General features: G+C 44.7%; 1 protein-coding gene across 10 annotated transcripts in view; it reads left to right on the forward strand.

The window, feature by feature from the left end:
* Positions 1-26,007, forward strand: part of LOC126943562 (caspase recruitment domain-containing protein 8) — a 49,808-nt gene that overhangs the window by 23,230 nt on the left and 571 nt on the right. For 6 of the 10 annotated variants that reach the window (XM_050772440.1, XM_050772441.1, XM_050772443.1 and 3 more), the window contains 4 exons: positions 4,315-4,440; positions 12,924-13,065; positions 14,356-14,400; positions 15,180-16,099. In XM_050772440.1, the coding sequence (XP_050628397.1) occupies positions 4,315-4,440; positions 12,924-13,065; positions 14,356-14,400; positions 15,180-15,445 (579 nt within the window). In that variant the 3' untranslated portion in view covers positions 15,446-16,099. Of the gene's footprint in view, positions 1-4,314; positions 4,441-12,082; positions 12,181-12,923; positions 13,066-14,355; positions 14,401-15,179; positions 16,100-16,370; positions 17,339-25,055; positions 25,174-26,007 lie in introns of those variants that run through there. The other 4 variants (XR_007721767.1, XR_007721766.1, XM_050772442.1 and 1 more) reach the window with 4 other exon arrangements.

Below are 26,007 nucleotides of genomic sequence, written 5' to 3' on the forward strand. Positions count from 1 at the left end.
CCATAGCTGCTGTTTCCGAATAAAATGCTGCTTCTGCGCCTCCAGCCTTGGTGCGAAGATTATGCCAGGAAGATTTCATTAAACTTTACTGTCCTGGCGCCTACCATCTTTGCATCCCAAGCACAAGAGGCAGGAGCATGCCTGGCTGTATTTAAGGTGGTAATTCTGGGTAATTTAAATACAAGAGAAAATTGGCTGTGCGCGACGGATCTCGCCTGTAATCCCAGCACTTTGGGAGGCCCAGGTGGGAGGATCACCTGAGGTCAGGAGTTTGAGACCAGCCTGGCCAACATGGTGAAACCCCGTCTCTACTAAAAATACAAAAATTAGTCGGGCGTGGTGGCGTCTGTGGTTGGCAGGGTTTTTTTAAGCAGTTTGAAAATATGACTCCATTCTCTTCTGGTTTGTAAGGTTCCTGCTGAGATGTCTACTGTTAATTGAACGGAGTTTCCTTTCTAGGTGACTAGATGCTTTTCTGTTTCTGATTTTCGGATATTTCCCTTCACTTGGTGTTAGACAGTCTGATGGCTCCATATCGTGGTGAAGTTCATGTTGCAGGGTATTTTACTGGTGATGATTTGGGCCTCCTGTATTCAGACCTTTCAATATCTTGCTAGGCTAGGAAAATGTTTGCCAATTATTTTCTTAGATTCTAAATTTTTCCCTTTTTCTTCTCCCTTGGAAATACTGATGATTCATAAGTTTCGTTGCTTTATGTAGCCCCATACTTCTTTTTTATTTATTATTTTATTTTAGCCTGACTGGGTTAATTAAAAAGACTTCGGGTTCTCTCCTCTGCTTGGTCTAGTCTATGATTAAAGCTTTCCACTGTATTTTGTAATTTTTTCAATGAATCTTTCATCTCTAGATGTTAATTTTTTTAAGATATCTGTCTCCTTGGTAAATCTCTAGTTCACATCCTGAATGAATTTTCAGATATGTTTGTATTGGCTTTCAGATTTATCTTGCATCTCTTCTTGAGCTTCTTTAAGTTCAATCTTTTGAATTATTTATCTGGTACTTTACAGATTTCATTTTGATTAGGATCCATTGGTAGAGAATTGCTGTGTTCCTCTGGGGGTGTCATAACACCTTGATCTTTTTTTTTTTTTTTTTTTTTGAGACGGAGCCTCGCTCTGTCGCCCAGGCTGGAGTGCAATGGCCAGATTTCAGCTCACTGCAAGCTCCGCCTCCCGGGTTTACACCATTCTCCTGCCTCAGCCTCCCGTGTAGCTGGGACTACAGGCACCTGCCACCTCGCCCGACTAGTTTTTTTGTATTTTTTTAGTAGAGACGGGGTTTCACTGTGTTAGCCAGAATGGTCTCAATCTCCTGACCTGGTGATCCACCCGTCTTGGCCTCCCAAAGTGCTGGGATTACAGGCTTGAGCCACCGCACCCAGCCCACCCTGATCTTTCATACATCCATTACTGTAATGCTGTGTCCCCACCCAAATCTCATTTTGAATTGTAGCTCCCATGATTCCCACGTGTTGTGGGAGGTGATTGAATCATGAGGGCAGGTTTTTCCTGTGCTGTTCTCGTGATAGCAAATAAGTCTCACGAGATCTGATGGTTTTATTTATTTATTTTATTTTATTTTATTTTTTTTTTTGAGACAGAGTCTTGCTCTGTCACCCAGCCTGGAGTGCAGTGGCCGGATCTCAGCTCACTGCAAGCTCCGCCTCCCGGGTTTACACCATTCTCTTGCCTCAGCCTCCTGTGTAGCTGGGACTACAGGCGCCCGCCACCTCGCCCAGCTAGTTTTTTTTTTTTTTTTTTTTTTTTTTTTTTGAGACAGAGTCTTGCTCTGTCGCCCAGGCTGGGGTGCAGTGGCCGGATCTCAGCTCACTGCAAGCTCCGCCTCCCGGGTTTAGACCATTCTCCTGCCTCAGCCTCCCGAGTAGCTGGGACTACAGGCGCCCGCCACCTCGCCCGGCTAGTTTTTTGTATTTTTTAGTAGAGACGGGGTTTCACCGTGTTAGCCAGGATGGTCTCGATCTCCTGACCTCGTGATCCGCCCGTCTCGGCCTCCCAAAGTGCTGGGATTACAGGCTTGAGCCACCGCGCCCGGCCTTTTTTTGTATTTTTTTAGTAGAGACGGGGTTTCACCGTGTTAGCCAGGCTGGTCTTGATCTCCTGACCTTGTGATCCACCCGTCTCAGCCTCCCAAAGTGCTGGGATTACAGGCTTGAGCCACTGCGCCCAGCCGATCCGATGGTTTTATAAAGGGGAGTTTCCTGCAAAGGATCTCTCTTGCCTGCTGCCATGTAAGATGTGACTTTGCTCCTCCTTTGCCTTCCACCATGATTGTGAGACCTCCCCAGCCACGTGGAACTGTGAGTCAATTCAATTTCTTTCATTTGTGAATTACCCAGTCTTGGGCAGTCCTTTATAGCAGCGTGAGAACGGACTAATACATGTATTCAACAAATATTTATTGTGTACTTTATATATTCCAGGTGCTATTTTAGGGGATGGGGATGCATCAGTGAAGAAATAGTGAAAAACATGACAACCTAAGATGTTACATGGAATGTTCATGCTATGGGAAAAATATATGTGTGTATAGTAAAACTCTAAAAAATAAAGAATGCTGTTCTATTCTTTGAAAATAAGTACAGCAGTATGTCTCTCAACGTCTGCAGAAATCGGTCCATAAAGATAACCTTGCCAATATTATAGTGAAATCTTTGGTTCTTATACTTCCAATCTGTTGTTGTTATAATTTACATTGAATATATCGGTTCATTTAAAATAATCATTTATCAGAGATGGCAGAATACATCATGTCTTTCCTCCGTCAGTTTCTTTTTATCCTTCTGGAGATGGTTCTCTTTATAGGCATATGTGTGATGCCTCCTGGATAAGTCTCCACATCCCTTCTTTGCTTCATCCCCATCATGATTTCATCTCTTTGCTCAATACAACTTGAATTTTTTTCTTTTATTTAATCTTCCAGGCCCAGTTTAAGTTTCAGCTTTGCCCATCCTTTCTTCATCAATATCACTGATATTTTTAAATTAATGTAATATGCACATAATATATTGCTCCATAATTTTCAGAGTGGACACGCCCATGTATCCAGCACCAGAACAAGATACAGAACATCTCCAACTTCTCTGAGGCCCCCTTGAACCCTCTCCCAGTCATTACCCCAAGGGTGTCTAACAGCTGGACTAGTAATGCCACCTACTGTCAATTGCTTTTAGTTTAAATTCTTGCTCGTTAATTCCATAAAGTCTCTATTGAGTTGCCCCTGAGACTTCTGAAAGGTTTTCTTATTGTTTGAATTCCATTCTATGTCCTTGGTGCCTGCTCAGATAATTCTGAGGTCTCGTCTTCTGCTCCAGCTGCTGGACCTCTCAGAGGGGACCTCACTCTTCTGTATCTGCTCCCCGGTGCTCAGGTGGCCGAGCATCTCACAGCAGCCGTGTGATGGAGAGAAGTGACATCTCTACCCTCACCCATCAGAGACGTGTTCACAGACACAGCCGAGCTACCAGTCCTCGGCTGAGGCACCAAAAGGAAGTCCCTTTGTCCCTGGGTTTTATAAGTCCCCTGGTCAAACTCTCCACAGTGTAAAAATAAAATCAAACTGTACAGGAGTTTATGATAAGTTTACCATTCACAAGAAACCCTTTGGCTCTGAGATGTCCATCAGCAAAATGTTAATAACATGTCTATTTTGCATAGAGGCATGTTTACATCTATCTAGTTTATCACTCTACCATCTATCTGTATATTTATCTCTGTGTGTGCTTCTGGGTGTTGGCTCCATGGATGTGTCCACTGTGAAAATTATGGAGCAATAAATTATTTGCCTATTTTATTAATTAAAAATGTAATCTATCAATCATCTCTTTTTTTTTTTTTTTTTTTTTTTTTTTTTTTTTGAGATGGAGTCTTACTCTGTCACCCAGGCTGGAGTGCAGTGGCGAGATCTCAGCTCACTGCAACCTCTGCCTCCTGGGTTGAAGCGATTCTCCTACCTCAGCCTCCCAAGTAGTTGGGATTACAGACGTGCGTCGCCATGCCCAGCTCATTTTTGTATTTTTAGAAGAGACAGAGTTTCACCATGTCGGCCAGGCTGATCTTGAACTCCTGACCTTAGATGGCTCACCTGCCTCGGCCTCCCAAAGTGCGGGGATTACAGGCGTGAGCCACCACGCCCAGCCCTATCCTCTCAATCTTTACATCAACTGAATCATATCCTACATGCTACTCAATAAATATATAGAAAACTTTTATGCCACTATTTGTGCTTATTTCTTTTTCTGTGTGCTTTCTAATGTTTCTCCCCGTTATTCCTCAGATGATAGATGATGAGGAAGAGCGTTTCTGTGGTGTGCGTCTACAGACTTCACCCCCAGTGGAACCCCTGACCTTTGGGGCCCATTATATTGTGTCTAATTCTGCTCATCTGGAAATAATACCCACGGTTGGTAGAATTCAAATCTAACACAGCAGATTTCAGAATGTTTTGTACTTTTGAAACAAATAGAAGAATTTTAGCAAAATGCAATTTTTTTCATTAATCATGAATGCAAAGTTTTTAAAAAATTGAAAATACAGGAAAACGGTCTTAATCAAATTAAATATTTCCAAAACCTTAACACAGGCAGAGGTAACATTTTAGCATTTGGGGTACTTACATTGTGATTAAAAGTGTACACTTAGTTATCTGAATTGAAGTTTCCACTTCTCTGTTATGGTTCCCTGCAGGCCTGACATCTTGCCTAGCTAAGTCACTTAACAAATATTTGTTGAGATGTTTGAATGAAGAAATATAATATCTTGGCTGGGCTCAGTGGCTCATACCTGTAATCCCAGCACTTTGGGAGGCCGTGGCAGGCAGATCATGAGTCAAGAGTTCAAGACCAGCCTGACCAACATGGTGAAACCCCTTCTCTACTAAAATACACAAAAAATTAACCAGGTGTGGTGGTGCACACCTGTAATCCCAGCTACTCAGGAGGCTGAGGTAGGAGAATCACTTGAACCCAGGAGCTGGAGTTTGCAGTGAGCCGAGATAGTGCCACTGCACTCCAGCCTGGGCGAAAGAGTCGGACTCCATCTCAAAAACAAAAACATAAAATTAGAAAAGTAAAAGAAATATATTTTATATTATATGTTACATTTTTGTATTTTTTACTGGAGATTACTGTATATTTCTCACAATTGAAATTATTCCTACATATTATTTTAATAGGACATAATATGCCATGTGGCTAAAACCCTAGAGCTTTTAAAATCACTTCATTATTATTCAGCATAGTTGAGTTCCTTATAGTTTCTCATAACAAGTGCCCTGGCAATAAATATTTCAACATACAGTTTTGCATTTTTCATGTGCAGCTAGGGTGCCCGAAGAGAAATGACTGATTCAAAGAGAACTCACCAAGTTAAAGCTAGTGCATTTCCAAAGAGATTTTCAAAGATTTCTCACAATATAAGTTCTCAAGAATAAAGGACAAGATTATCCAACAAAATATCCATCTCTAGAATAAAGTATCAAAATTTAATTGTTTTCCAATTTGAATGGGAAAAAAATGCATCTCAGTCCATTTTATTTTTTGTTATTGTTGTTTCTTTACTTTTTTGAGACAGAGTCTCACTCTGTCTCCCAGGCTGGGTGCTCACAGCAACCTCCTCCTCCCTGGTTCAAGGGATGCTTGTGCCTCAACCTCCCAAGTTGCTGAGATTACAGGGGTGCGCCACCATGCCCAACTAATTTTTTGTATTTTTAGTAGAGATGGGGTTTCACCATGTTGCCCATGGCTGGTCTCGAACTCCTGACCTCAGGTGGGGCCCACCTGCCTCTGTAGACTCCACCTCTTGGGGCAGGGCATAGCTGAACAAAAGGCAGCAGAAACTTCTGCAGACTTAAATGACCCTGTCTGACAACTCTGAAGAGAACAGTGGTTCTCCCAGTGAGATGTTTCAGCTCTGCCTACTCAAGTGGGTCTCTGACCCCCATGTAGCCCAACTTGGAGACACCTCCCAGTAGGGGTTGACTGACACCTCATACAGCCAGGTGCCCCTCTGAGATGAAGCTTCCAGAGAAAGGATCAGGCAGCAATATTTGCTGTTCTGCAGCCTCCGCTGGTGATACCCAGGTAAACAGGGTCTGGAGTGGACCTCCAGCAAACTCCAACAGACCTGCAGCTGAGGGACCTGATTATTAGAAGGAAAGCTAACAAACAGAAAGAAATAGCATCAACATCAACAAAAAGGACATCCACACCAAAACCTCATCTGTAGGTTACCATCATCAAAGACCAAAGGTAGATAAAACCACAAAGATGGGGAGAAACCAGAGCAGAAAAGCTGAAAATTCTAAAAACCAGAGCGCCCTTCTCCTCCAAAGGATCGCAGCTCCTCGCCAGCAATGAACAAAGCAGGACAGAAAATGACTTTGATGAGTTGACAGAAGTAGACTTCAGAAAGTCGGTAATAACAAACTTCTCCAAGCTAAAGGAGCATGTTCTAACCCATCGCAAGGAAGCTAAAAACCTTGAAAAAACATTAGATGACTGGCTAACTAGAATAAACAGTGTAGAGAAGACCTTAAATGACCCGATGGAGCAGAAAACTATGGCACGAGAACTATGTGACGCATGCACAAGCTTCAGAAGCCAATTCAATCAAGTGGAAGAAGATCAAATGAATGAAATGAAGCAAGAAGTTTAGAGTAAAAAGAGTAAAAAGAAAAGAACAAAGCCTCTAAGAAATATGGGACTATGTGAAAAGACCAAATCTATGTCTGATTGGTGTACCTGAAAGTGAGAGGGAGAATGGAACCAAGTTGGAAAACACTCTGCAGAATATTATCCAGGAGAACTTCCCCAACCTAGAAAGGCAGACCAACATTCAAATTCAGGAAATACAGAGAATGCCATAAAGATACTCTTCGAAAAGAGCAACCCCAAGACACTTAATTGTCAGATTCACCAAGGTTGAAATGAAGGAAAAAATATTTAGGGCAGCCAGAGAGAAAGGTCGGGTTACCCACAAAGGGAAGCCTATCAGACTAACAGCAGGTCTCTCGGCAGAAACCCTACAAGCCAGAAGAGTGTGGGGGCCAATATTCAACATTTTTTTTTTTTTTTTTTTTTTTGAGACGGAGTCTCGCTCTGTCACCCAGGCTGGAGTGCAGTGGCCGGATCTCAGCTCACTGCAAGCTCCGCCTCCCGGGTTCACGCCATTCTCCTGCCTCAGCCTCCCGAGTAGCTGGGACTACAGGCGTCCGCCACCTCGCCCGGCTAGTTTTTTGTATTTTTTAGTAGAGACGGGATTTCACCGTGTTAACCAGGATGGTCTCGATCTCCTGACCTCATGATCTGCCTGTCTTGGCCTCCCAAAGTGCTGGGATTACAGGCTTGAGCCACGGCACCCGGCCTCAACATTCTTAAAGAAAAGAATTTTCAACCCAGAATTTCATATTCAACCAAACTAAGTTCATAAGTGAAGGAGAAATAAAATCCTTTACAGACATGCAAATGCTGAGAGATTTTATCACCACCAGGTCTGCATTACCAGAGCTCCTGAAAGAGGCACTAAACATAGAAAGGGACAACCAGTACGAGCCACTGCAAAAACATGCCAAATCGTAAAGACCATTGATGCGAGGAAAAAAGTGCATCAACTAACAGGCAAAATAACGAGCTAATATAATGACAGGATCAAATTCACACATAACAATATTAACTTTAAATGTAAATGGGCTAAATGCCCCAATTAAAAGACACAGACTGGCAAATTGGATAAAGAGTCAAGACTTACCATGTGCCGTATTCAGGAGACCCATCTCACATGCAGAGACACACATAGGCTCAAAATAAAGGGATTGAGGAAGATCTACCAAGCAAATGGAAAGCAAAAAAAAAAGCAGGGGTTGCAATCCTAGTCTCTGATAAAACAGACTTTAAACCAACAAAGATCAAAAGAGACAAAGAAGGCCATTACATAATGTTAAAGGGATCAATTCAACAAGAATAACTAACTATCGTAAATATATATGCACCCAATACAGGAGCACCCAGATTCATAAAGCAAGTCCTGAGAGACCTAAAAAGAGACTTAGACTCCCACACAATAATAATGGGAGACTTTAATACCCCACCATCAATATTAGACAGATCAATTAGACAGAAGTTTAATAAGGATATCCAGGACTTGAACTCAGCTCTGCACCAAGCAGACCTAATAGACATCTACAGAACTTTCCACCCCAAATCAACAGAATATACATTCTTCTGAGCACCACGTCGCACTTATTCCAAAATTGACCACATAGTTGCAAGTAAAGCACTCCTCAGAAAATATAAAAGAACAGAAATACAACAAACTGTCTCTCAGACCACAATGCAATCAAATTAGAACTCAGGATTAAGAAACTCACTCAAAACCGCACAACTACGTGGAAACTGAACAACGTGCTCCCGAGTGACTACTAGGTAAATAACGAAATGAAGGCAGGAATAATGATGTTCTTTGAAACCAGTGAGAACAAAGACATAGAATCTCTGGGACACATTTAAAGCAGTGTGTAGAGGGACATTTATAGCACTAAAAGCCCAGAAGAGAAAGCAGGAAATATCTGAAATCGACACCCTAACATCACAATTAAAAGAACTAGAGAAGCAAGAGCAAACACATTCAAAAGCTAGCAGAAGGCAAGAAATAACTAAGATCAGAGCAGAACTGAAGGAGATAGAGACACAAAAATCCCTTCAAAAAATCAATGAATCCAGGAGCTGGATTTTGGAAAGATCAACAAAATTGACAGACTGCTAGTAAGACTAATAAAGAAGAAAAGAGAGAAGAATCAAGTAGATGCAATAAAAAATGATAAAGGAGATATCACCACTGATCCCATGGAAATACAACCATCAGAGAATACTATAAACACCTCTACACAAATAAACTAGAAGATCTAGAGGAAATGGAAAAATTCCTGGACACATACACCCTCCCAAGACTAAACCAGGAAGAAGTTGAATCACTGAATAGACCAATAGCAGGCTCTGAAATTGAGGCAATAATTAATAGTCTACCAACCAAAAAAAGTCCAGGACCAGACGGATTCACAGCCCAATTCTACCAGAAGTACAAAGAGGAGCCGATACCATTCCTTCTGAAACTATTCCAATCAATAGAAAAAGAGGGAATCCTCCCGAACTAATTTTATGAGGCCAGCATCATCCTGATACCAAAGCCTGGCAGAGACACACACACAAAAAAGAGAATTTTAGACCAATATCCCTGATGAACATCGATGCAAAAATCCTCAATAAAATACTGACAAACCGAATCCAGCAGCACATCAAAAAGCTTATCCACCAAGATCAAGTTGGCTTCATCCCTAGGATGCAAGGCTGGTTCAACATACGCAAATCAATAAACGTATTCCATCACATGAATAAAACAAATGACAAAAACCAAATGATTATCTCAATAGATGCAGAAAAGGCCTTCGACAAAATTCAACAATGCTTCATGCTAAAAACTCTCAATAAACTAGGTACTGATGGAACGTATCTCAAAATAATAAGAGCTATTTATGACAAACCCACAGCCAGTATCATACTGAATGGGAAAAAACTGGAAGCATTCCCTTTGAAAACTGGCACAAGACAGGGATGCCCTCTCTCACCACTCCTATTTAACATAGTGTTGGAAGTTCTGGCCAAGGCAATCAGGCATGAGAAAGAAATAAAGGATATTCAATTAGGAAAAGAGGAAGTCAAATTGTCCCTGTTTGCAGATGACATGATTGTATATTTAGAAAACCCCGTCGTCTCAGCCCTAAGTCTCCTTAAGCTGATAAGCAACTTCAGCAAAGTCTCAGGATGCAAACTTAATGTGCAAAAATCACAAGCATTCCTATACACCAATAACAGACAAACAGATAGCCAAATCATGAATGAACTCCCATTCACAATTGCTTCAAAGAGAATAAAATACCTAGGAATCCAATTTACAAAGGATGTAAAGGACCTCTTCAAGGGGAACTACAAACCACTGCTCAACGAAATAAAAGAGGACACCAACAAATGGAAGAACATTCCATGCTCATGGATAGGAAGAATCAATATAGTGAAAATGGCCATACTGACCAAGGTAATTTATAGATTCAATGACATCCCCATCAAGCTACCCATGACTTTCTTCACAGAATTGGGAAAAACTACTTTAAAATTCATATGGAACCAAAAAAGAGCCCCATTGCCAAGACAATCCTAAGCCAAAAGAACAAAGCTGGAGGCATCATGCTACCTGACTTCAAACTATATTACAAGGCTATAGTAATCAAAACAGCATGGTACTGGTACCAAAACAGAGATATAGACCAATGGAACAGAACAGAGCCCTCAGAAATAATGCCACATATCTACAACCATCTGATCTTTGACAAACCTGACAAAAACAAGAAATGGGGAAAGGATTCCCTATTTAATAAATGGTGCTGGGAAAACTGGCTAGCCATAAGTAGAAAGCTGAAACTGGATCCCTTCCTTACACCTTATACAAAAATTAATTCAAGATGGATTAGAGACTTAAATGTTAGATCTAAAATCATAAAAACCCTAGAAGAAAACCTAGGCAATACCATTCACGACATAGGCATGGGCAAGGACTTCATGTCTAAAACACCAAAGCAATGACAACAAAAGCCAAAATTGACAAATGGGATCTAATTAAACTAAAGAGCTTCCACACAGCAAAAGAAACTACCATCAGAATGAACAGGCAACCTACAGAATGGGAGAAAATTCTTGCAATCTGCTCATCTGACAAAGGGCTAATATCCAGAACCTACAAAGAACTCAAACAAATTTACAAGACAAAAACAAACAACACCATCAAAAAGTGGGCAAGGGATATGAACAGACACTTCTCAAAAGAAGACATTTATGCAACCAGCAGACACATGAAAAAATGCTCATCATCACTAGCCATCAGAGAAATGCAAATCAAAACCACAATGAGATACCATCTCACACCAGTTAGAATGGTGATCATTAAAAGTCAGGAAACAACAGGGGCTGGAGAGGATGTAGAGAAATAGGAACAGTTTTACACTGTTGGTGGGACTGTAAACTAGTTCAACCATTGTGGAAGACAGTGTGGTGATTCCCCAAGGATCTAGAACTAGAAATACCATTTGACCCAGCCATCCTATTACTGGGTATATACCCAAAGGATTATAAATCATGCTGCTATACAGACACATGCACACGTATGTTTATTGTGGCACTATTCACAATAGCAAAGCCTTGGAACCAACCCAAATGTCTATCAATGACAGACTGGATTAAGAAAATGTGGCACATATACAACATGGAACACTATGCAGCCATAAAAAAGGATGCGTTCGTGTCCTTTGTAGGGACATGGATGCAGCTGGAAACCATCATTCTCAGCAAACTATTGCAAGGACAGAAAACCGAACACCACATGTTCTCACTCCTAGGTGGGAATTGAACAGTGAGAATACTTGGACACAGGAAGGGGAACATCACACACCAGGGCCTGTTGTCGGGTGGGAGGAGGGGGGAAGGGTAGCATTAGGAGATACACCTAATGTAAATGACGAGTTAATGGGTGCAGCACACCAACGTGGCACATGTATACATATGTAACAAACCTGCACCTTGTGCACATGTACCCTAGAACATAAAGTATAATAAAATTTAAAAAAAAATTTAGTTACTATTTTCCAAGAGTTGTAGGGTTTGTTTCCTAAAGAAACTAGAAATTTGCATGAGCTAAGCTTTTCCTAATTCTGTCCTGCCTATGAGGTTAGCTCCCTATTCCCCAGGGCAGCTTTGCTTAGGAATCCTGGGGAAGTCGGGTGCAGAACGAAGAGAAGGAAGGACGTGAAAGCACAGTGCCACATCTGACCCTTGGCTTCCCAGTGAGGCCAGGACAGACCTGATGAGCTGCCTTTACCAGTTTTCTCACGTTTCTGTATCGTCTGAGATTCTGAGTTAGTAACAATATTAGGAGCCTCAGCACCTAAGACTTTTTTGTTTGTTTGTTTGTTTCTGAGATGGAATATCGCTCTTGTCGCCCAGGCTGGAGTGCATTGGCATGATCTTGGCTCATTGCAACCTCCACCTCCCGAGTTCAAGCGATTCTCCTGCCTCAGCCTCCCAAGAAGCTGGGATTACAGGTACCCACCACCATGCCCAGCTAATTTGTTGTATCTTTAATAGAGACGGGGTTTCACCATGTTGGCCAGGCTGGTCTCAAACTCCTGACCTCAGGTGATCCGCCCACCGTGGCCTCCCAAAGTGCTGAAATCACAGGCATGAGCCACTGCGCCTGGCCAACACCTAAGATTTTTATATTCAGTTCAGATCATTTTTCTCTGACTCATGGGGTGTTGAGAGCTAGTTTACTCTTGCTTTCATAGAATAAAATTATTTCCTAACATTGTAAATTTAAAAGGATGTTTACTGGCTGGGTGCGGTGGCTCATGCCTATAATCCTAACACTTTGGGAGGCCGAGGGGGGCGAATCATGAGGTCTTCAGTTCGAGACCAGCCTGGCCACTATGGTGAAACCCCGTCACTACTAAAAATACAAAAATCAGCCGGGCGTGGTGGTGTGCACTTGTAATCTCAGCTACTCGGGAGACTGAGGCAGGAGAATTGCTCAAACCTGGGAGTCGGAGGTTGCAGTGAGCTGAGATTGCGCTACTGCACTCCAGCCTGTGCAACAGAGCAACACCCCCTCTCAAAACAAAAACAAGAACAGGATGTTCAGGATGTTTACCTCTCTCCCTCTGTTTCCCCCTCAACCAGCCATGAATTGTGCAGAAAACAGGGGTTAAGTTCCATTGACCAGTTCACTGTAGGGACCCGGGCCTTTCCACCCTCCACTGCTTCAAGTCAACTGCTCTGTTTCCTCTAGGAGTTGAAATTGTCCTACCGGAGCCCTGGAGAAATCCAGCCCTTCTCTAAATTCTATGCTGGGCAGATGAAGGAACCCATTCAACTTGAAATTACTGAAAAAAGACATGAGATTCTGGTCTGGAAGACTGTGGTGAAGCCAGGTAGGTGAGTGGGTGAGGCTGGCATTTTTGGTGAGGGGCAAATGCACCTCCACCATTGGATGTCAAAGAAGAGAGCCTGTTTATGTCTCCAGCCCAGATAAGAAATTGATTGTCAGTGTATCACCAACGTGAGGAAAACGAAAGTGATGGCGGTGGTTTGTCCATAGAAAGTGAAATGCTCAAGGAGCCAGAGAATGGGGATGGCCATGGGAATGGAAACCCCTCACACCCGCGGGTAAAGAACAGGAGATTTTTGGCCGGGTGCAGTGGCTCAAGCCTGTAATCCCAGCACTTTAGGAGGCCGAGATAGGAGGATCACGAGGAGATCAAAACCATCCTGGCTAACACGGTGAAACCCCGTCTCTACTAAAAAGAAATACCAAAAAACTAGCCAGGCGAGGTGGCGGGCGCCTGTAGTCCCAGCTACTCGGGAGGCTGAGGCAGGAGAATGGCGAAAACCCAGGAGGTGGAGCTTGCAGTGAGCTGAGATCCGGCCACTGCACTCCAGCCTGGGTGACAGAGCGAGACCCCGTCTCAAAAAAAAAAAAAAAAGAACAGGAGTTTTTTGGGTTTTTTTCCTCCCCAGAATCTTGCTGTGTCACCCAGGATTGTAACCCTCAGAGTTCCTATGACATTCTCCTGCCCATAGAAAGAGTATTGAAAAAATGGGCCAGGCACAATGGCTCATGCCTGTAATTCCAGCACTTTGAGAGGCTGAGGTGGGCGGATCACCTGAAGTCAGGAGTTTGAGACCAACCTGGCCAACATGGCAAAACCCCATTTCTACTAAAAATACAAGATTAACCGGGCATGGTGGCACATGCCTGTAATCCCAGCTACTCGGGGGGCTGAGGCAGGAGAATTGCTTGAACCTGGGAGGCAGAGGTTGCGGTGAGCCAAGATTGAGCCTGGGCAACGGAGACTGAGAGAGAGAAAGAGAGGAAGGAAGCAAGGGAGGGAGGGAGGGAGGGAAGGAGGGAGAAAGGAAGGAAGGAAGGAAGAGGGGAAGGGGAAGGGGAGAAAGGAAGAAAAAGAAAGAATGGAAGAAAGGAACAGAAAAGAAAGAATACTGGAAAAATGTGTTGCTTTCTCTGATACATTTCCTGAATGGGCAGTGAGTGGCTCTTGACTTAATGGGGTTTTATTAGTATATTAGTGTGCCAAACAAGATCCCTGCCTTATAAAATGTATAGAATTAAATTATTTTCGTTGGCGCATGAAAGACTAGAAAAGCTCAGTAAGGGTATACGATTCGTTGTATGTCATCTCCAATTCTTCCCTGTTTTGTAGTGGATATCCAGCTTGGAGCTGCACCCTCCCCACCTGCCTTCTCAGGTTAGTGAAATGTTTACACTAAAGCCAGATGGATGTATCTGATATCAAGAGGCCTTTGAGTGCTTTGACATCACAAAGTGAGGCTCCATTCCTCCTAAGCTTATCATTTACAAAGAACAAGCGATGCCAGAGAAAAATACAAACAATGAGTATGATTTACTTAAGGGAGGACGTGAGGACATCACGTCCACACAAAGGAGCAGGAAACAGCAAGTTATTGGGGTAAATGTCTTGCATCTGGGGAACCGTAAGTTAAAGTAGTTCTATATTGAACTTTGAGAGGGATATAGTAAATATGAGACTAGGAAGTAAAATATCCAAAATGAAATGAACATGGGTTAGGCAACACTACAAGTTAAAGAGCCATCCCTGGCTGGGCATAGTGGCTCACACCTGTAATCCCAGCACTTTGGCAGACCGAGGCGGGTGGATCACCTGAGGTCAGGAGTTCAAGACCAGCCTGCCCAACTTGGTGAAACGCTGCCTTTACTAAAAATACAAAAATTAGCCGGGTATCGTGGCGCATGCCTGTAATCCCAGCTATCTGGGAGGCTGAGGCAGGAGAATCACTTGAACCCGGGAGGCAGAGGTTGCGGTGAGCCGAGATCGTGCCATTGCACCCCAGCCTGGGCAATGAGCGAAACTCCCTCTCAAGAAATAAATTAATTAATTAATAAAGACCCAGCCCCCACCCTGGAATTATGAATCTTCGTTTGGTGCGGATCCCAAATCCTGTAAGAGACCAATTCTCAGAGTCTGCAACTCCCCCTTTCATCCAGGTGCAGCCTTTGTGAGGGAGAACCACCGGCAACTCCAAGCCAGGATTGGGGACCTGAAAGGGGTGCTCGATGATCTCCAAGACAATGAGGTTCTCAGTGAGAATGAGAAGGAGCTGGTGGAGCAGGCAAAGACACGGCAGAGCAAGACCGACGCCCTGCTGAGCATGGTGGAGAAGAAAGGGGACTGGGCCCTGGAGCTGCTCTTCAGAAGCCTTAGTGAAAGGGACCCTTACCTCGTGTCCTATCTTAGACAGCAGAGTTTGTAAAGGGAGTCAGTCCGAGAGTCTGGAAGAGAGAATCCAGCGTTCTCATTGGAAATGAACGAGTAGAGATGCATCCTTGATTCCAGTGTCCAAAACAGAGGAGGGCTGGGTCACATTTGCCCATCACACAGGCTTTGGGGACAGATACGTGACCTGGAAGACACCCATGGGCTGTATCCCCATGCCTTTTCCTCAAGAATATCTGAAGAAAATAACAGTAGTGCTTTTAAATCTTTTCTAACCATGGCTCGATATATGACTATTCCATCCATTGACACGTTTCCCGAAGACCCAGGGTGAGTAAGTCAAGGCAGTTGTGTTTATGTATGACAGGCTCCAGAAAGGAAAATTCTCCTGATGAACCTGAAAACCAGCTTTTATGGACACTCTGTTTGATGTGTCACCATTCCACCACAAAAAGCAGGAACGCGAACAAAACCTCTCAATCGAAGAGACTCAAGGTATTTCTTAATGGTATTGGTTTTATATACGTTGTCCCTTTAACATTTTATCTATTGCTGTTATTACTAGAATAATGTAAGTACGTTATTCTACAAGTACCCGGGAGGTGGAGGCTGCAGTGAGCCGAGGTCGCACCATCACATTCCAACCTGGGCGACAGATGGAGACTCCATCAAAAAAAAAAAAAAACAAAAACCCTTGGGAAATTGCTATGTATCTTGTACTTTTAATCATTGACATTTGTGTAACTCATTGACTGTTTCAATAGCTCTCGAGGAAAAGGGCCTATTAACAGATTTCCAGATATTTCCCATTTCTGCCGCTCTTGATTTTGCAAGTTTCATTCTGCAGTTTTCTTTTTTGTCTGAAAAACTTTGATTTGTAGTTCTTTTAAAGCAGATCTGATAGCTATGACTTCTCTTACTTTTCTTTCTTTCTTTTTTTTTTTTTTTTTTTTTTGAGACAGAGTCTTGCTGTCGCCCAGGCTGGAGTGCAGTGGTATGATCTCAGCTCACTGCAACTTCCACCTCCCAGGTTCAAGCAATTCTCCTGCCTTAGCCTCCCAAGTCGCTGGGACTACAGGCGCCCACCACCACGCCCAGCTAATTTTTTGTATTTTTAGTAGAGACAGGGTTTCACCATGTTGGCCAGGCTGGTCTCGAACTCCTGACCAAAGTGATCCACCCACCTCGGCCTCCCAAAGTGCTGGGATTACAGATGTGGCCCACCGCGCCTAGTCATGGCTCATCCTTGTATTGTAAGTAATTTTGATTTGTACCCTGGACATTTGAATGTTATGTTATGAGACTCTATGATTCATCTGTATCCGGCACAAAGTGTCCATTTTTTTTAGGTCTTCTATGAAGTGAGGTATTCATGTTAGCTCATTTTTAAAGTCTGTGCAGTTCTGTCTATCCCGTGTGTGCCTGTGAGATTGGGCGGGGGTTGACCCGCTAGTGCGGGTCTCAGGGCCTTTAAATGTGAATTAGGATCACAGCAGTGGATGCCCAAGTTGGGGTTAAGCCTAGGAATTCATAAAAGTCTTCACGGACTCACATTCTGCCACTCCATGTGCTTCATTATTGTTATGGTGAGAGAAACAGCATTTTGTTATTTTTCTATACCCTAACTTGAAGTAGAACTGAACTTTTGCATTTGAAGATTGAACGCCATAATTTTATGAAAAAAAAATAAAAATATGTTGTTATTAAAACAAAGCCAGGTATATATTAATATGAGTTTCATTGATTCATTTGAGTATGTGATATTAAAAGTACAAGTCCATTAAAAAGAAGCCACTAGGCTTCTTTTCTAAGTGACGTGTGTCACTGAGAGCTGATGTTACCATTTCACTTCCAAAAGCCTTTTTCAGAAGATAGCGTTTTAATTAATGTTAACACAAAGTGTACGAAATATATTAATTTACTAACTCTACTTTTGTCATATCTTGACAAACTCTTTATTTTATTTATTTATTTATTTATTTTTTTTTTTGAAACGGAGTCTCGCTCTGTCACCCAGGCTGGAGTGCAGTGGTCGGATCTCAGCTCACTGCAAACTCCGCCTCCCAGGTTCGCGCCATTCTCCTGCCTCAGCCTCCTGAGTAGCTGGGACTACAGGCGCCCACCACCTTGCCCGGCTAGTTTTTTGTATTTTTTAGTAGAGACGGAGTTTCACCGTGTTAGCCAGGATGGTCTCGATCTCCTGACCTCGTGATCTGCCCGTCTCGGCCTCCCAAAGTGCTGGGATTACAGGCTTGAGCCACCACACCCGGCTGACAAACTCTTTAATATCTAGAGACTAGATATTATAAAATTAGGACCCGTTTATCCAGTATATACATAATATATACAGTGTGGCAAAGATAAATGGAATGCAGGCTGGACGCAGTGGCTCACACCTGTAATCCCAACACTTTGGGAGGCTGAGGCAGGCGGATCACCTGAGGTCGGCAATTCGAGACCAGCCTGACAATAATGGAGAAACCCCTTCTCTACTAAAAATACAAAATTAGCCGGGCGTGGTGGCCCATGCCTGTAATCCCAGCTACTTGGGAGGCTGAGGCAGGAGAATCGCTTGAATCTGGGACGCGGAGGTTGCAGTGAGCCGAGATCGCACCACTGCACTCCAGCCTGGACAACAGAGTGAGACTCTGTCTCAAAAAAAAAGAGTAAAGACTCCAAAGACCAAAGTTCCATTAACTGGCAAGTAATGGATCCAGATCTACAACACTCTATCTCCTAATGTCGTCTCCAGATTAATTTTTTAAATCACCCAGGGCAGCAATCTGCAATGTCCTCTGGATCTGTGTCAACTCTTGTGTGGCAAATGACTGAAAGTTCAACTTCAATGGAATAAAAATATATAGAGCGTGTCCTGGCTCTACTGAATGCAAGGACAGGAGGTAGGACTGACCCCAGGGAGGCTGATCCATGGGCTCCAAAAACACCACAAGGAAGGAACGTTTCTCCAGGTGTCCACCCGGCCTTCCGTGGTGTTGGCTCCACACAGTATTCACATGAAGCCTCACATCTCACAAGAGACGACTGGGAGGAGAGCAAGGGCAGCCTCTGATCCCTCCCGATGAGGAGAAGGCTCCTCGGGATGTTGTAATGTCTCACAGACACATTTCCCATTCGGCCTATGTCTCCAGGAAGTCAGGAGAGCAGATTAAATTTTCAAAATCACGCCTAGAGGAGGGTCAAGATGGCTGGCTGGACACAGCCCGGAAGCACCACTCCCACCGAGAGAAACCAAGATACTGGGTAAACCAGCAGACTTAGAGCAGATCTTCGGAGAGAAAACACCAAGAGTTGATACAGAGGCGATGCAGACGCCAGGGCTGAAGAATGAGGAACCTGGGAATGTGGTGTGGGGTAGCGGAACGCTAGGGCCAGTTCCCAGCACTGAAAGGCTCCTAGGGGAGGGGTGAATGAAGGGACAGAGGGACGGCAGGCTCTCACCACAGACCGCTGATGTCCCAGCTATAGGAGACCACACGCCTTCCATAGACATTTTTTTTTTCTTTTGAGACGGAGTTTCGCTCTTGTTGCCCAGGCTGGAGTGCAATGGCACGATCTCAGCTCACTGCAACCTCCGCCTCTCAGCTTCTAACAATTCTCTTGCCTCAGCCTCCCGAGTAGCTGGGATTACAGGCCTGTGCCACCACGCTCAGCTAATTTTTGTATTTTTAGTAGAGACGCGGTTTCGTCATGTTGGCCAGGCTGGTCTCGACCTCCTGACCTCATGATCCACTCGCCTCAGCCTCCAAAAGTGCTGGGATTATAGGTGTGAGCCACCGCGCCCAGCCTCCATAGACATTTTGTCAGAGACATGTGAACCAGAGCAACTCCATCTTGAGTAGGAGCTGGACAAAATGAGGCTGAGACCTACCCAGCTGCATTCCCAAATGGTGAAGGCATTCTAAGTCACAGGATGAGACAGGAGGTCGGCACAAGATACAGGTCATAAAGACCTTGCTGATAAAACAGGTTGCAATAAAGGAGCCGGCCAAAACCCACCAAAACCAAGATGACGATGAGAATGACCTCTGGTCCTCCTCACTCCGACACTCCCACCAGCGCCATGACAGTTACAGATGCCATGGCAACGTCAGGAAGTTACCCAATGTGGACCACGTGTTTAGCATAGCATCAAGAAATAACCATAAAAATGGGCAACCAAGGCCGGGCACAGTGGCTCACGCCTGTAATCCCAGCACTTTGAGAGGCCAAGACAAGCGCATCACCTGAGGTCAGGAGTTCGAGACCAGCCTGGCCAACATGGTGAAACCCCATCTCTACTAAAATAAAAAATTAGCCAGGCATGGTGGCACGTGCCTGTAATCCCAGCTACTCGGGAGGCTGAGGCACAAGAATTGCTTGAACCTGGAAGGTGGAGGTTGCAGTGAGCTGAGATCATACCACTGTACTCCAGCCTGGGCAACAAGAGCAAAACTCCGTCTCAAAAAAAAAAAAAAGAGAGAATCTCTCATATACCATAATCCCTGGGGGAGATTTGGAGATTTGAAAACCACTCACAATCTCGGGTATTGTCACATCTGCTTTTGTCCTCATGTGCTTCCTCCAGTGTGAATCCCACCGTAGGAAATGCTACAGGGCCTCACTGCATTTGGGAGGCTGTGGTGGGAGGATTGCTTGAGCCCAGGGATTCGAGACCAGCCTGGGCAACATGGCAAGATCCCGTCTCTACCAAAAAAAAAAAAAAAAGTAATAAGCTAGCTGGACATGGTGACATGTACCTGTAGTCCCAGCTACTTCAGATGCTGAGGCAGGAGAATCGCTTGAGTTTGGGAGATTGAGACTGCAGTGAACCAAGATCGCGGTCTGCACTCCAGCCTGGGCGACAGAGCAAGACACTGAAAAAGAAAAAAAGAAAAGAAAAGAAAGAAGAAAGAAAGAAAGGAAAGGAAAGGAAAGGAAAGGAAAGGAAAGGAAAGGAAGGAAGGAAGGAAAGGAAAGGAAAGGAAGGAAGGAAGGAAGGAAGGAAGGAAGGAAGGAAGGAAGGAAGGAAGGAAGAAAAAGAAAAAAGCAAGTGAATTTGAATCTGATCAAGCATCCATATCTAACCACCAGTTTAAAAGAAATTCAAAGGCTAGAAAAACGTGTTAAATGACAGCCAGGCGCAGTGGCTCACGCCTGTAATCTCAGCACTTTGGGAGGCTGAGCCAGGCAGATCACCTGAGGTCAGGAGTTCGAGATCAGCCTGGTCAATATGGTGAAACCCCGTCTCTACTTAAAATACAAAAAAATTAGCTGGGCATGGTGGCAGGCGCCTGTAATCCCAGCCACTTGGGAAGCTGAGGCAGGAGAATCGCTTGAACTCGGGAGGTAGAGGTTGCAGTTTGCCAAGATCATGCCATTGCACTCTAGCCTGGACAAGAGCAAAACTCCATCTCCAAAAAAAAAAAAAGAAAGAAAGAAAAACATGTTAAATGACAACACAAGGATGTAATTGGCAAAACTGAAACCAAAGAAAATTTAACAGAAAAAAATGACCTAGTTTCTACAATAACGATGTTTGAATGGGGGGGGGGTGGAATTAGATAAGTAGCAACTTAGAATAACAAAGAATTAACACACACACACACAAAAACTTAACACACGCACAAAAAAAACCTATTATAGTGGATGATTTGTATCTCTATGCAAAGGAATAAAGTAAAAATACGAACCAGGGAAATGACCACATTAACAGGATATTTTATGATGTCCTGAATGATGATTACTTTTAACTGTAAGAGAATATTTATGTAAGGGAATAAAGCATTTTTTAACTCTTCATCTTTTAAACATACATAGTGATTTTTTAAAGTTTTGATTGATTGATTGATTGATACAGAGTCTCACTCTGTCACCCAGACTGGAGTGCAGTGGCAAGATCTCAGCTCACTACAACCTCCACCTCCTGAGCTCAAGCGATCCTCCTGCCTCAGCCTTCCAAGTAGCTGTGACTACATGCACCACACGCCTTTTTTTTTTTTTTTTTTTTTTTTTTTGTAGAGACAGAGTTTTGCCATTTTGCCCAGGCTGCTCTCAAACTCCTAAGTTCAGGCAATCCACCCACTTCGGCTTCTCAAAGCATAAGCCACCACACCTGGCCATGATGTTCCCAATTTTCTTTAAAAAGATCCACCTAGGCCGGGCGCGGTGGCTCACGCCTGTAATCCCAGCACTTTGGGAGGCCGAGGCGGGCGGATCACAAGGTCAGGAGATCGAGACCACGGTGAAACCCCGTCTCTACTAAAAATACAAAAAAAATGAGCCGGGCGCAGTGGCGGGCGCCTGTAGTCCCAGCTACTCGGGAGGCTGGGGCAGGAGAATGGCGTGAACCCAGGAGGCGGAGCTTGCAGTGAGCCAGGATCGCGCCACTGCACTCCAGCTTGGGCGACAGAGCAAGACTCCGTCTCAAAAAAAAAAAAAAAAAAAAAAAAAAAAGATCCACCTAGCAGTGAAGGCATAGGTGAAACGGGATATTAAGGATACCAGAAAAGAAGCAGGTTATTTGTGGGGTTTTTTGAGGTTTTTTTGTTTGTTTATTTGAGACGGAGTCTCACTCTGTCGCCCAGGCTGGAGTGCAGTGGCACAATCTCAGCTCACTACAACCTCTGCCTCCCGGCTTCAAGCGATTCTCCTGTGTCAGCCTCCCAAGTAGCTGGGACTACAGGCGTCTGCCACCACACCCAGCTAATTTTTGTGTTTTTAGTAGAGACTGGGTTTCACCATTTTGGCCAAGCTGATCTCAAACTCCTGATCTCGTGATCCGCCCGCCTGGGCCTCTCAAAGTGCTTGGATTACAGGCGTGAGCCACCGCGCCTGGCCAAGAAGCAGGTTTTTGAAGGGACAGGTTGAGAAAACAAGGAAAGGAAGCACCACTGGAGGAGACGAAGACCCAGAGACAATAGAAGGGAATTGGACACCTACAACCACTAGAGGTCGCAAGAGGAATATCCTTTAGCACCCTGAGCCCAGACCTGAACCAAGGTTTGTTTTTTTTGGGTTTTTTTTGGTTTTTTTTTTTTTTTGAGACGGAGTCTCACTCTGTCGCCCAGGCTGGAGTGCAGTGGCCGGATCTCAGCTCACTGCAAGCTCCGCCTCCCGGATTCACGCCATTCTCCTGCCTCAGCCTCCGGAGTAGCTGGGACTACAGGCGCCCGCCACCTCACCCGGGTAGTTTTTTGTATTTTTTAGTAGAGACGGGGTTTCACCGGATTAGCCAGGATGGTCTCGATCTCCTGACCTTGTGATCCGCCCGCCTCGGCCTCCCAAAGTGCTGGGATTACAGGCTTGAGCCACCGCACCCGGCCCTGAACCAAGGTTTTAACAGGGTTCTCAACTCCTTGGACTTCTTGGGTCGTAATTTGGGAGCCTCCAAAAAGGACAGCCTGAAATCAGGGCTTACCTGCAGGTAGTTTATTTGGGGAAGAGATCAGAAATTTTCTTACGCCACATTTTACTTTTTTTTTCTTTTCTTCTTTTTTTTGTTTTTGAGACGGAGTCTCACTCTGTCTCCAGGCTGGAGTGCAGTGGCACCATCTCGGCTCACTGCAACCTCCGCCTCCCGGGTTCAAGCAATTCTCCAGCCTCGGCCTCCCCAGTAGCTGGGATTACAGGTATGCACCACCACGCCCAGCCTGTTTTTGTATTTTTAGTAGAGACAGGGTTTCACCATGTTGGCCAGGCTGGTCTTGAACTCCTGACCGCAGGTGATCCTCCTGCCTCAGCTTCCCAAAGTGCTGGGATTACAGGCGTAAGCCACCATGCCCAGCCATACATTTTACTTTGTAACACTACATACCATGGAATACTGTTCAGGCTTTAAAAGGAATGAAATACTGATACACACATGCTTCACCACAGGTGAACTTGGAAAACATTGTGCAAAATTAAATACGCCAGACACAAAAAGGCAAAGGTTGAGTGATTCCACTTCTAGGAGATCCCTAGAACAGTCAGATTCCTAGACACAGAAAGTAGAACAGAGCTTACCAGGGACTGAGAGAAAAAGGGAATGGGGTGTGATTATGTAAAGGGAACAGAGTTTTAATTGGGAAAGATGACAAAGTTCTGGAGATGAATCGTGATGCTGGTTTCACAGCCATGTGGCTGTACTTAATGCCACTGAAGCATACACTTTAAAATGGTTCACATGGAAATTTTTGTGATGTATATTTTATCACCATAAAAAAATGTAACTGGGGTAGGTATCAATCAATATTAGGCAATTTAAGCTTTATAGTAGAACTTCAGTACTAGAGTGAAGAAAGACAGTGCATAAAAAATAAATTACTTAGGCCAGGCGCGGTGGCCCCACGCCTGTAATCCCAGCACTTTGGGAGGCTGAGGCAGGCGGATCACCTGAGGTCGGGAGTTCGAAGCCAGCCTGACCAACATGGAGAAACCCTCTCTCTACTAAAAACACAAAACTTAACCAGGTGTGGTGACGCATGCCTGTAATCCCAGCTACTCGGGAGGCTGAGGTGGGAGAATCGCTTGAACCCAGGAGGCGGAGGTTGTGGTGAGCCGAGATTGCTCCATTGCACTCCAGCCTAGGCAACAAGAGTGAAACTCCATCTCAAAATAAGTAAATAAATAAATAAATAATTTAATTGACCAGATAGGGATTTCCAGCCCTTCCTTCCTGGGGAACTGCAGGAGCTGGCTGGGCTGGGCTTAATCTTTCCTCCCAAAGAATCAAAAGAAAAAGAGATGCAGGCCGGGCGTGGTGGCTCACGCCAGTAATCTCAGTACTTTGGGAGGCTGAGGCGGGCGGATCACAAGGTCAGGAGATCGAGACCATTCTGGCTAACACAGTGAAACCCTGTCTCTACTGAAAATGCAAAAAAAAATTAGCCGGGCGTGCTGGCGGGCACTTGTAGTCCCAGCTACTCCGGAGGCTGAGGCAGGAGAATGGCGTGAACCCAGGAGGTGGAGCTTGCAGTGAGCCAAGATCGCGCCACTGCACTCCAGCCTGGGCGACAGAGCGAGACTCCGTCTCAAAAAAAAGAAAAAGAAAAGAAAAAGAGATGCAAATCAAGGCTTGCTGGGGACCCTCAAAAGAAACGAAACGATGTAACTCGAGTAGAGGTTAAAGGTTTTATTCAGCTGATTTGCATCAGGGCACCCGAAGATCAAGCAACTCCCATTTAAGCAGAGTCAGGGTGGGAAACTGAGTCTGTGTCCTGGAGGTCTGGGTTTGGGCAGTCATTTTGGGTTTTGTTTGGTTTGGTTTGTTTGTTTTGAGATGGAATCTTGCTCTGTCACCCAGCCTGGAGTGCAGTGGCGCGATCTCAGCTCAGTGCAACCTCCTCCTCCCAGGTTCAAACGATTCTCCTGCCTCAGCCTCTCGAGTAGCTGGGATTACAGGTATGCACCACCACGCCCAGCTCGTTTCTGTGTTTTCAGTAGAGACAGGGTTTCGCCATGTTGGCCTTGAACGCCTCGCCTCAGGTGATCACCCACCTCAGCCTCCCAAAGTGCTGGGATTACAGGCGTGAGCTGCCGCGCCCGGCCAAGGCAGCAGTTTTAACTGCAACTTGCGGTTGGAGGTCTTTTCGTCTCCTTGGGAGGTTGTTGGTGCAATCCCAATAAAGGTATTTCTTTTCTTTTCTTTTCTTTTCTTTTGGAAACAGGATCCTGCTGTGTCGCTCAGGCTGGAGTGCAGGGACATGATCACAGCTGACTGCAGCCTTGATCTCCCAGGCTCAACCAAACCTCCCACCTCAGCCTCCTGAGTAGCTGGAACTACAGGTGTGTGCCACCATGCCTGGCTAATTTTGTGTGTGTGTGTGTGTGAAGACGAGATCTCACTATGTTGTCCAGGCTGATCTCAAACTCCTGGGCTCAAGTAATCCTCCTGCCTTGGCCTCCTAAAGTGCTGGGAATTGTAGAGGTGACTCACCATGCCCGGCCAGAGCAGTATTTCTGAGAACAGTTTCTGAAAACTGTCTTGAATGGTTAAAATAAGAGAATGACCAAAATATGATTTTTTTTTTGAGACCGAGTCTCACTCTGTCGCCCAGGCTGGAGTGCAGTGGCACGATCTCAGCTCACTACAAGCTCCACCTCCCAGGTTCACACCATTCTCCTGCCTCAGCCTCCCGAGTAACTGGGACTACAGGCACCCGCCACCATGCCTGGCTAATTTTTTGCATTTTTAGTAGAGACGGGGTTTTACCGTGTTAGCCAGGATGGTCTCGATCTCCTGACCTCGTGATCTGCCCACCTCGGCCTCCCAAAGTGCTGGGATTACAGGCGGTAAGCCACCACACCTGGCCAAAGTATGATTTCAGGAATACACTAGCAAGCAGTGTGGGTGTTTGGATGTGAGACTTGAGGAGAAACTGGAAAGCTGGCAGAGAGCAGCTCTGCCACAGCCTGAACTCTCCCTGTGTCTTCCAAGTCTTTAGTATGTTTTGGAGTCCAGTAGTTGAGGCCAGTAATTCACATGTGTAGCTGGATAAAGCAAGATGATAATATTCTCACAGCGAGGGGGACTACACTCCATGTTTTTATCACAGCAAAACATATGTCACTCAGGTAGTAAATTACATAAGTGTTTAAAACCATTTCAGGCCAGGTGTG

Source organism: Macaca thibetana, chromosome 19 (assembly GCF_024542745.1).
Source record: "Macaca thibetana thibetana isolate TM-01 chromosome 19, ASM2454274v1, whole genome shotgun sequence".
NCBI lineage: Eukaryota > Metazoa > Chordata > Mammalia > Primates > Cercopithecidae > Macaca > Macaca thibetana.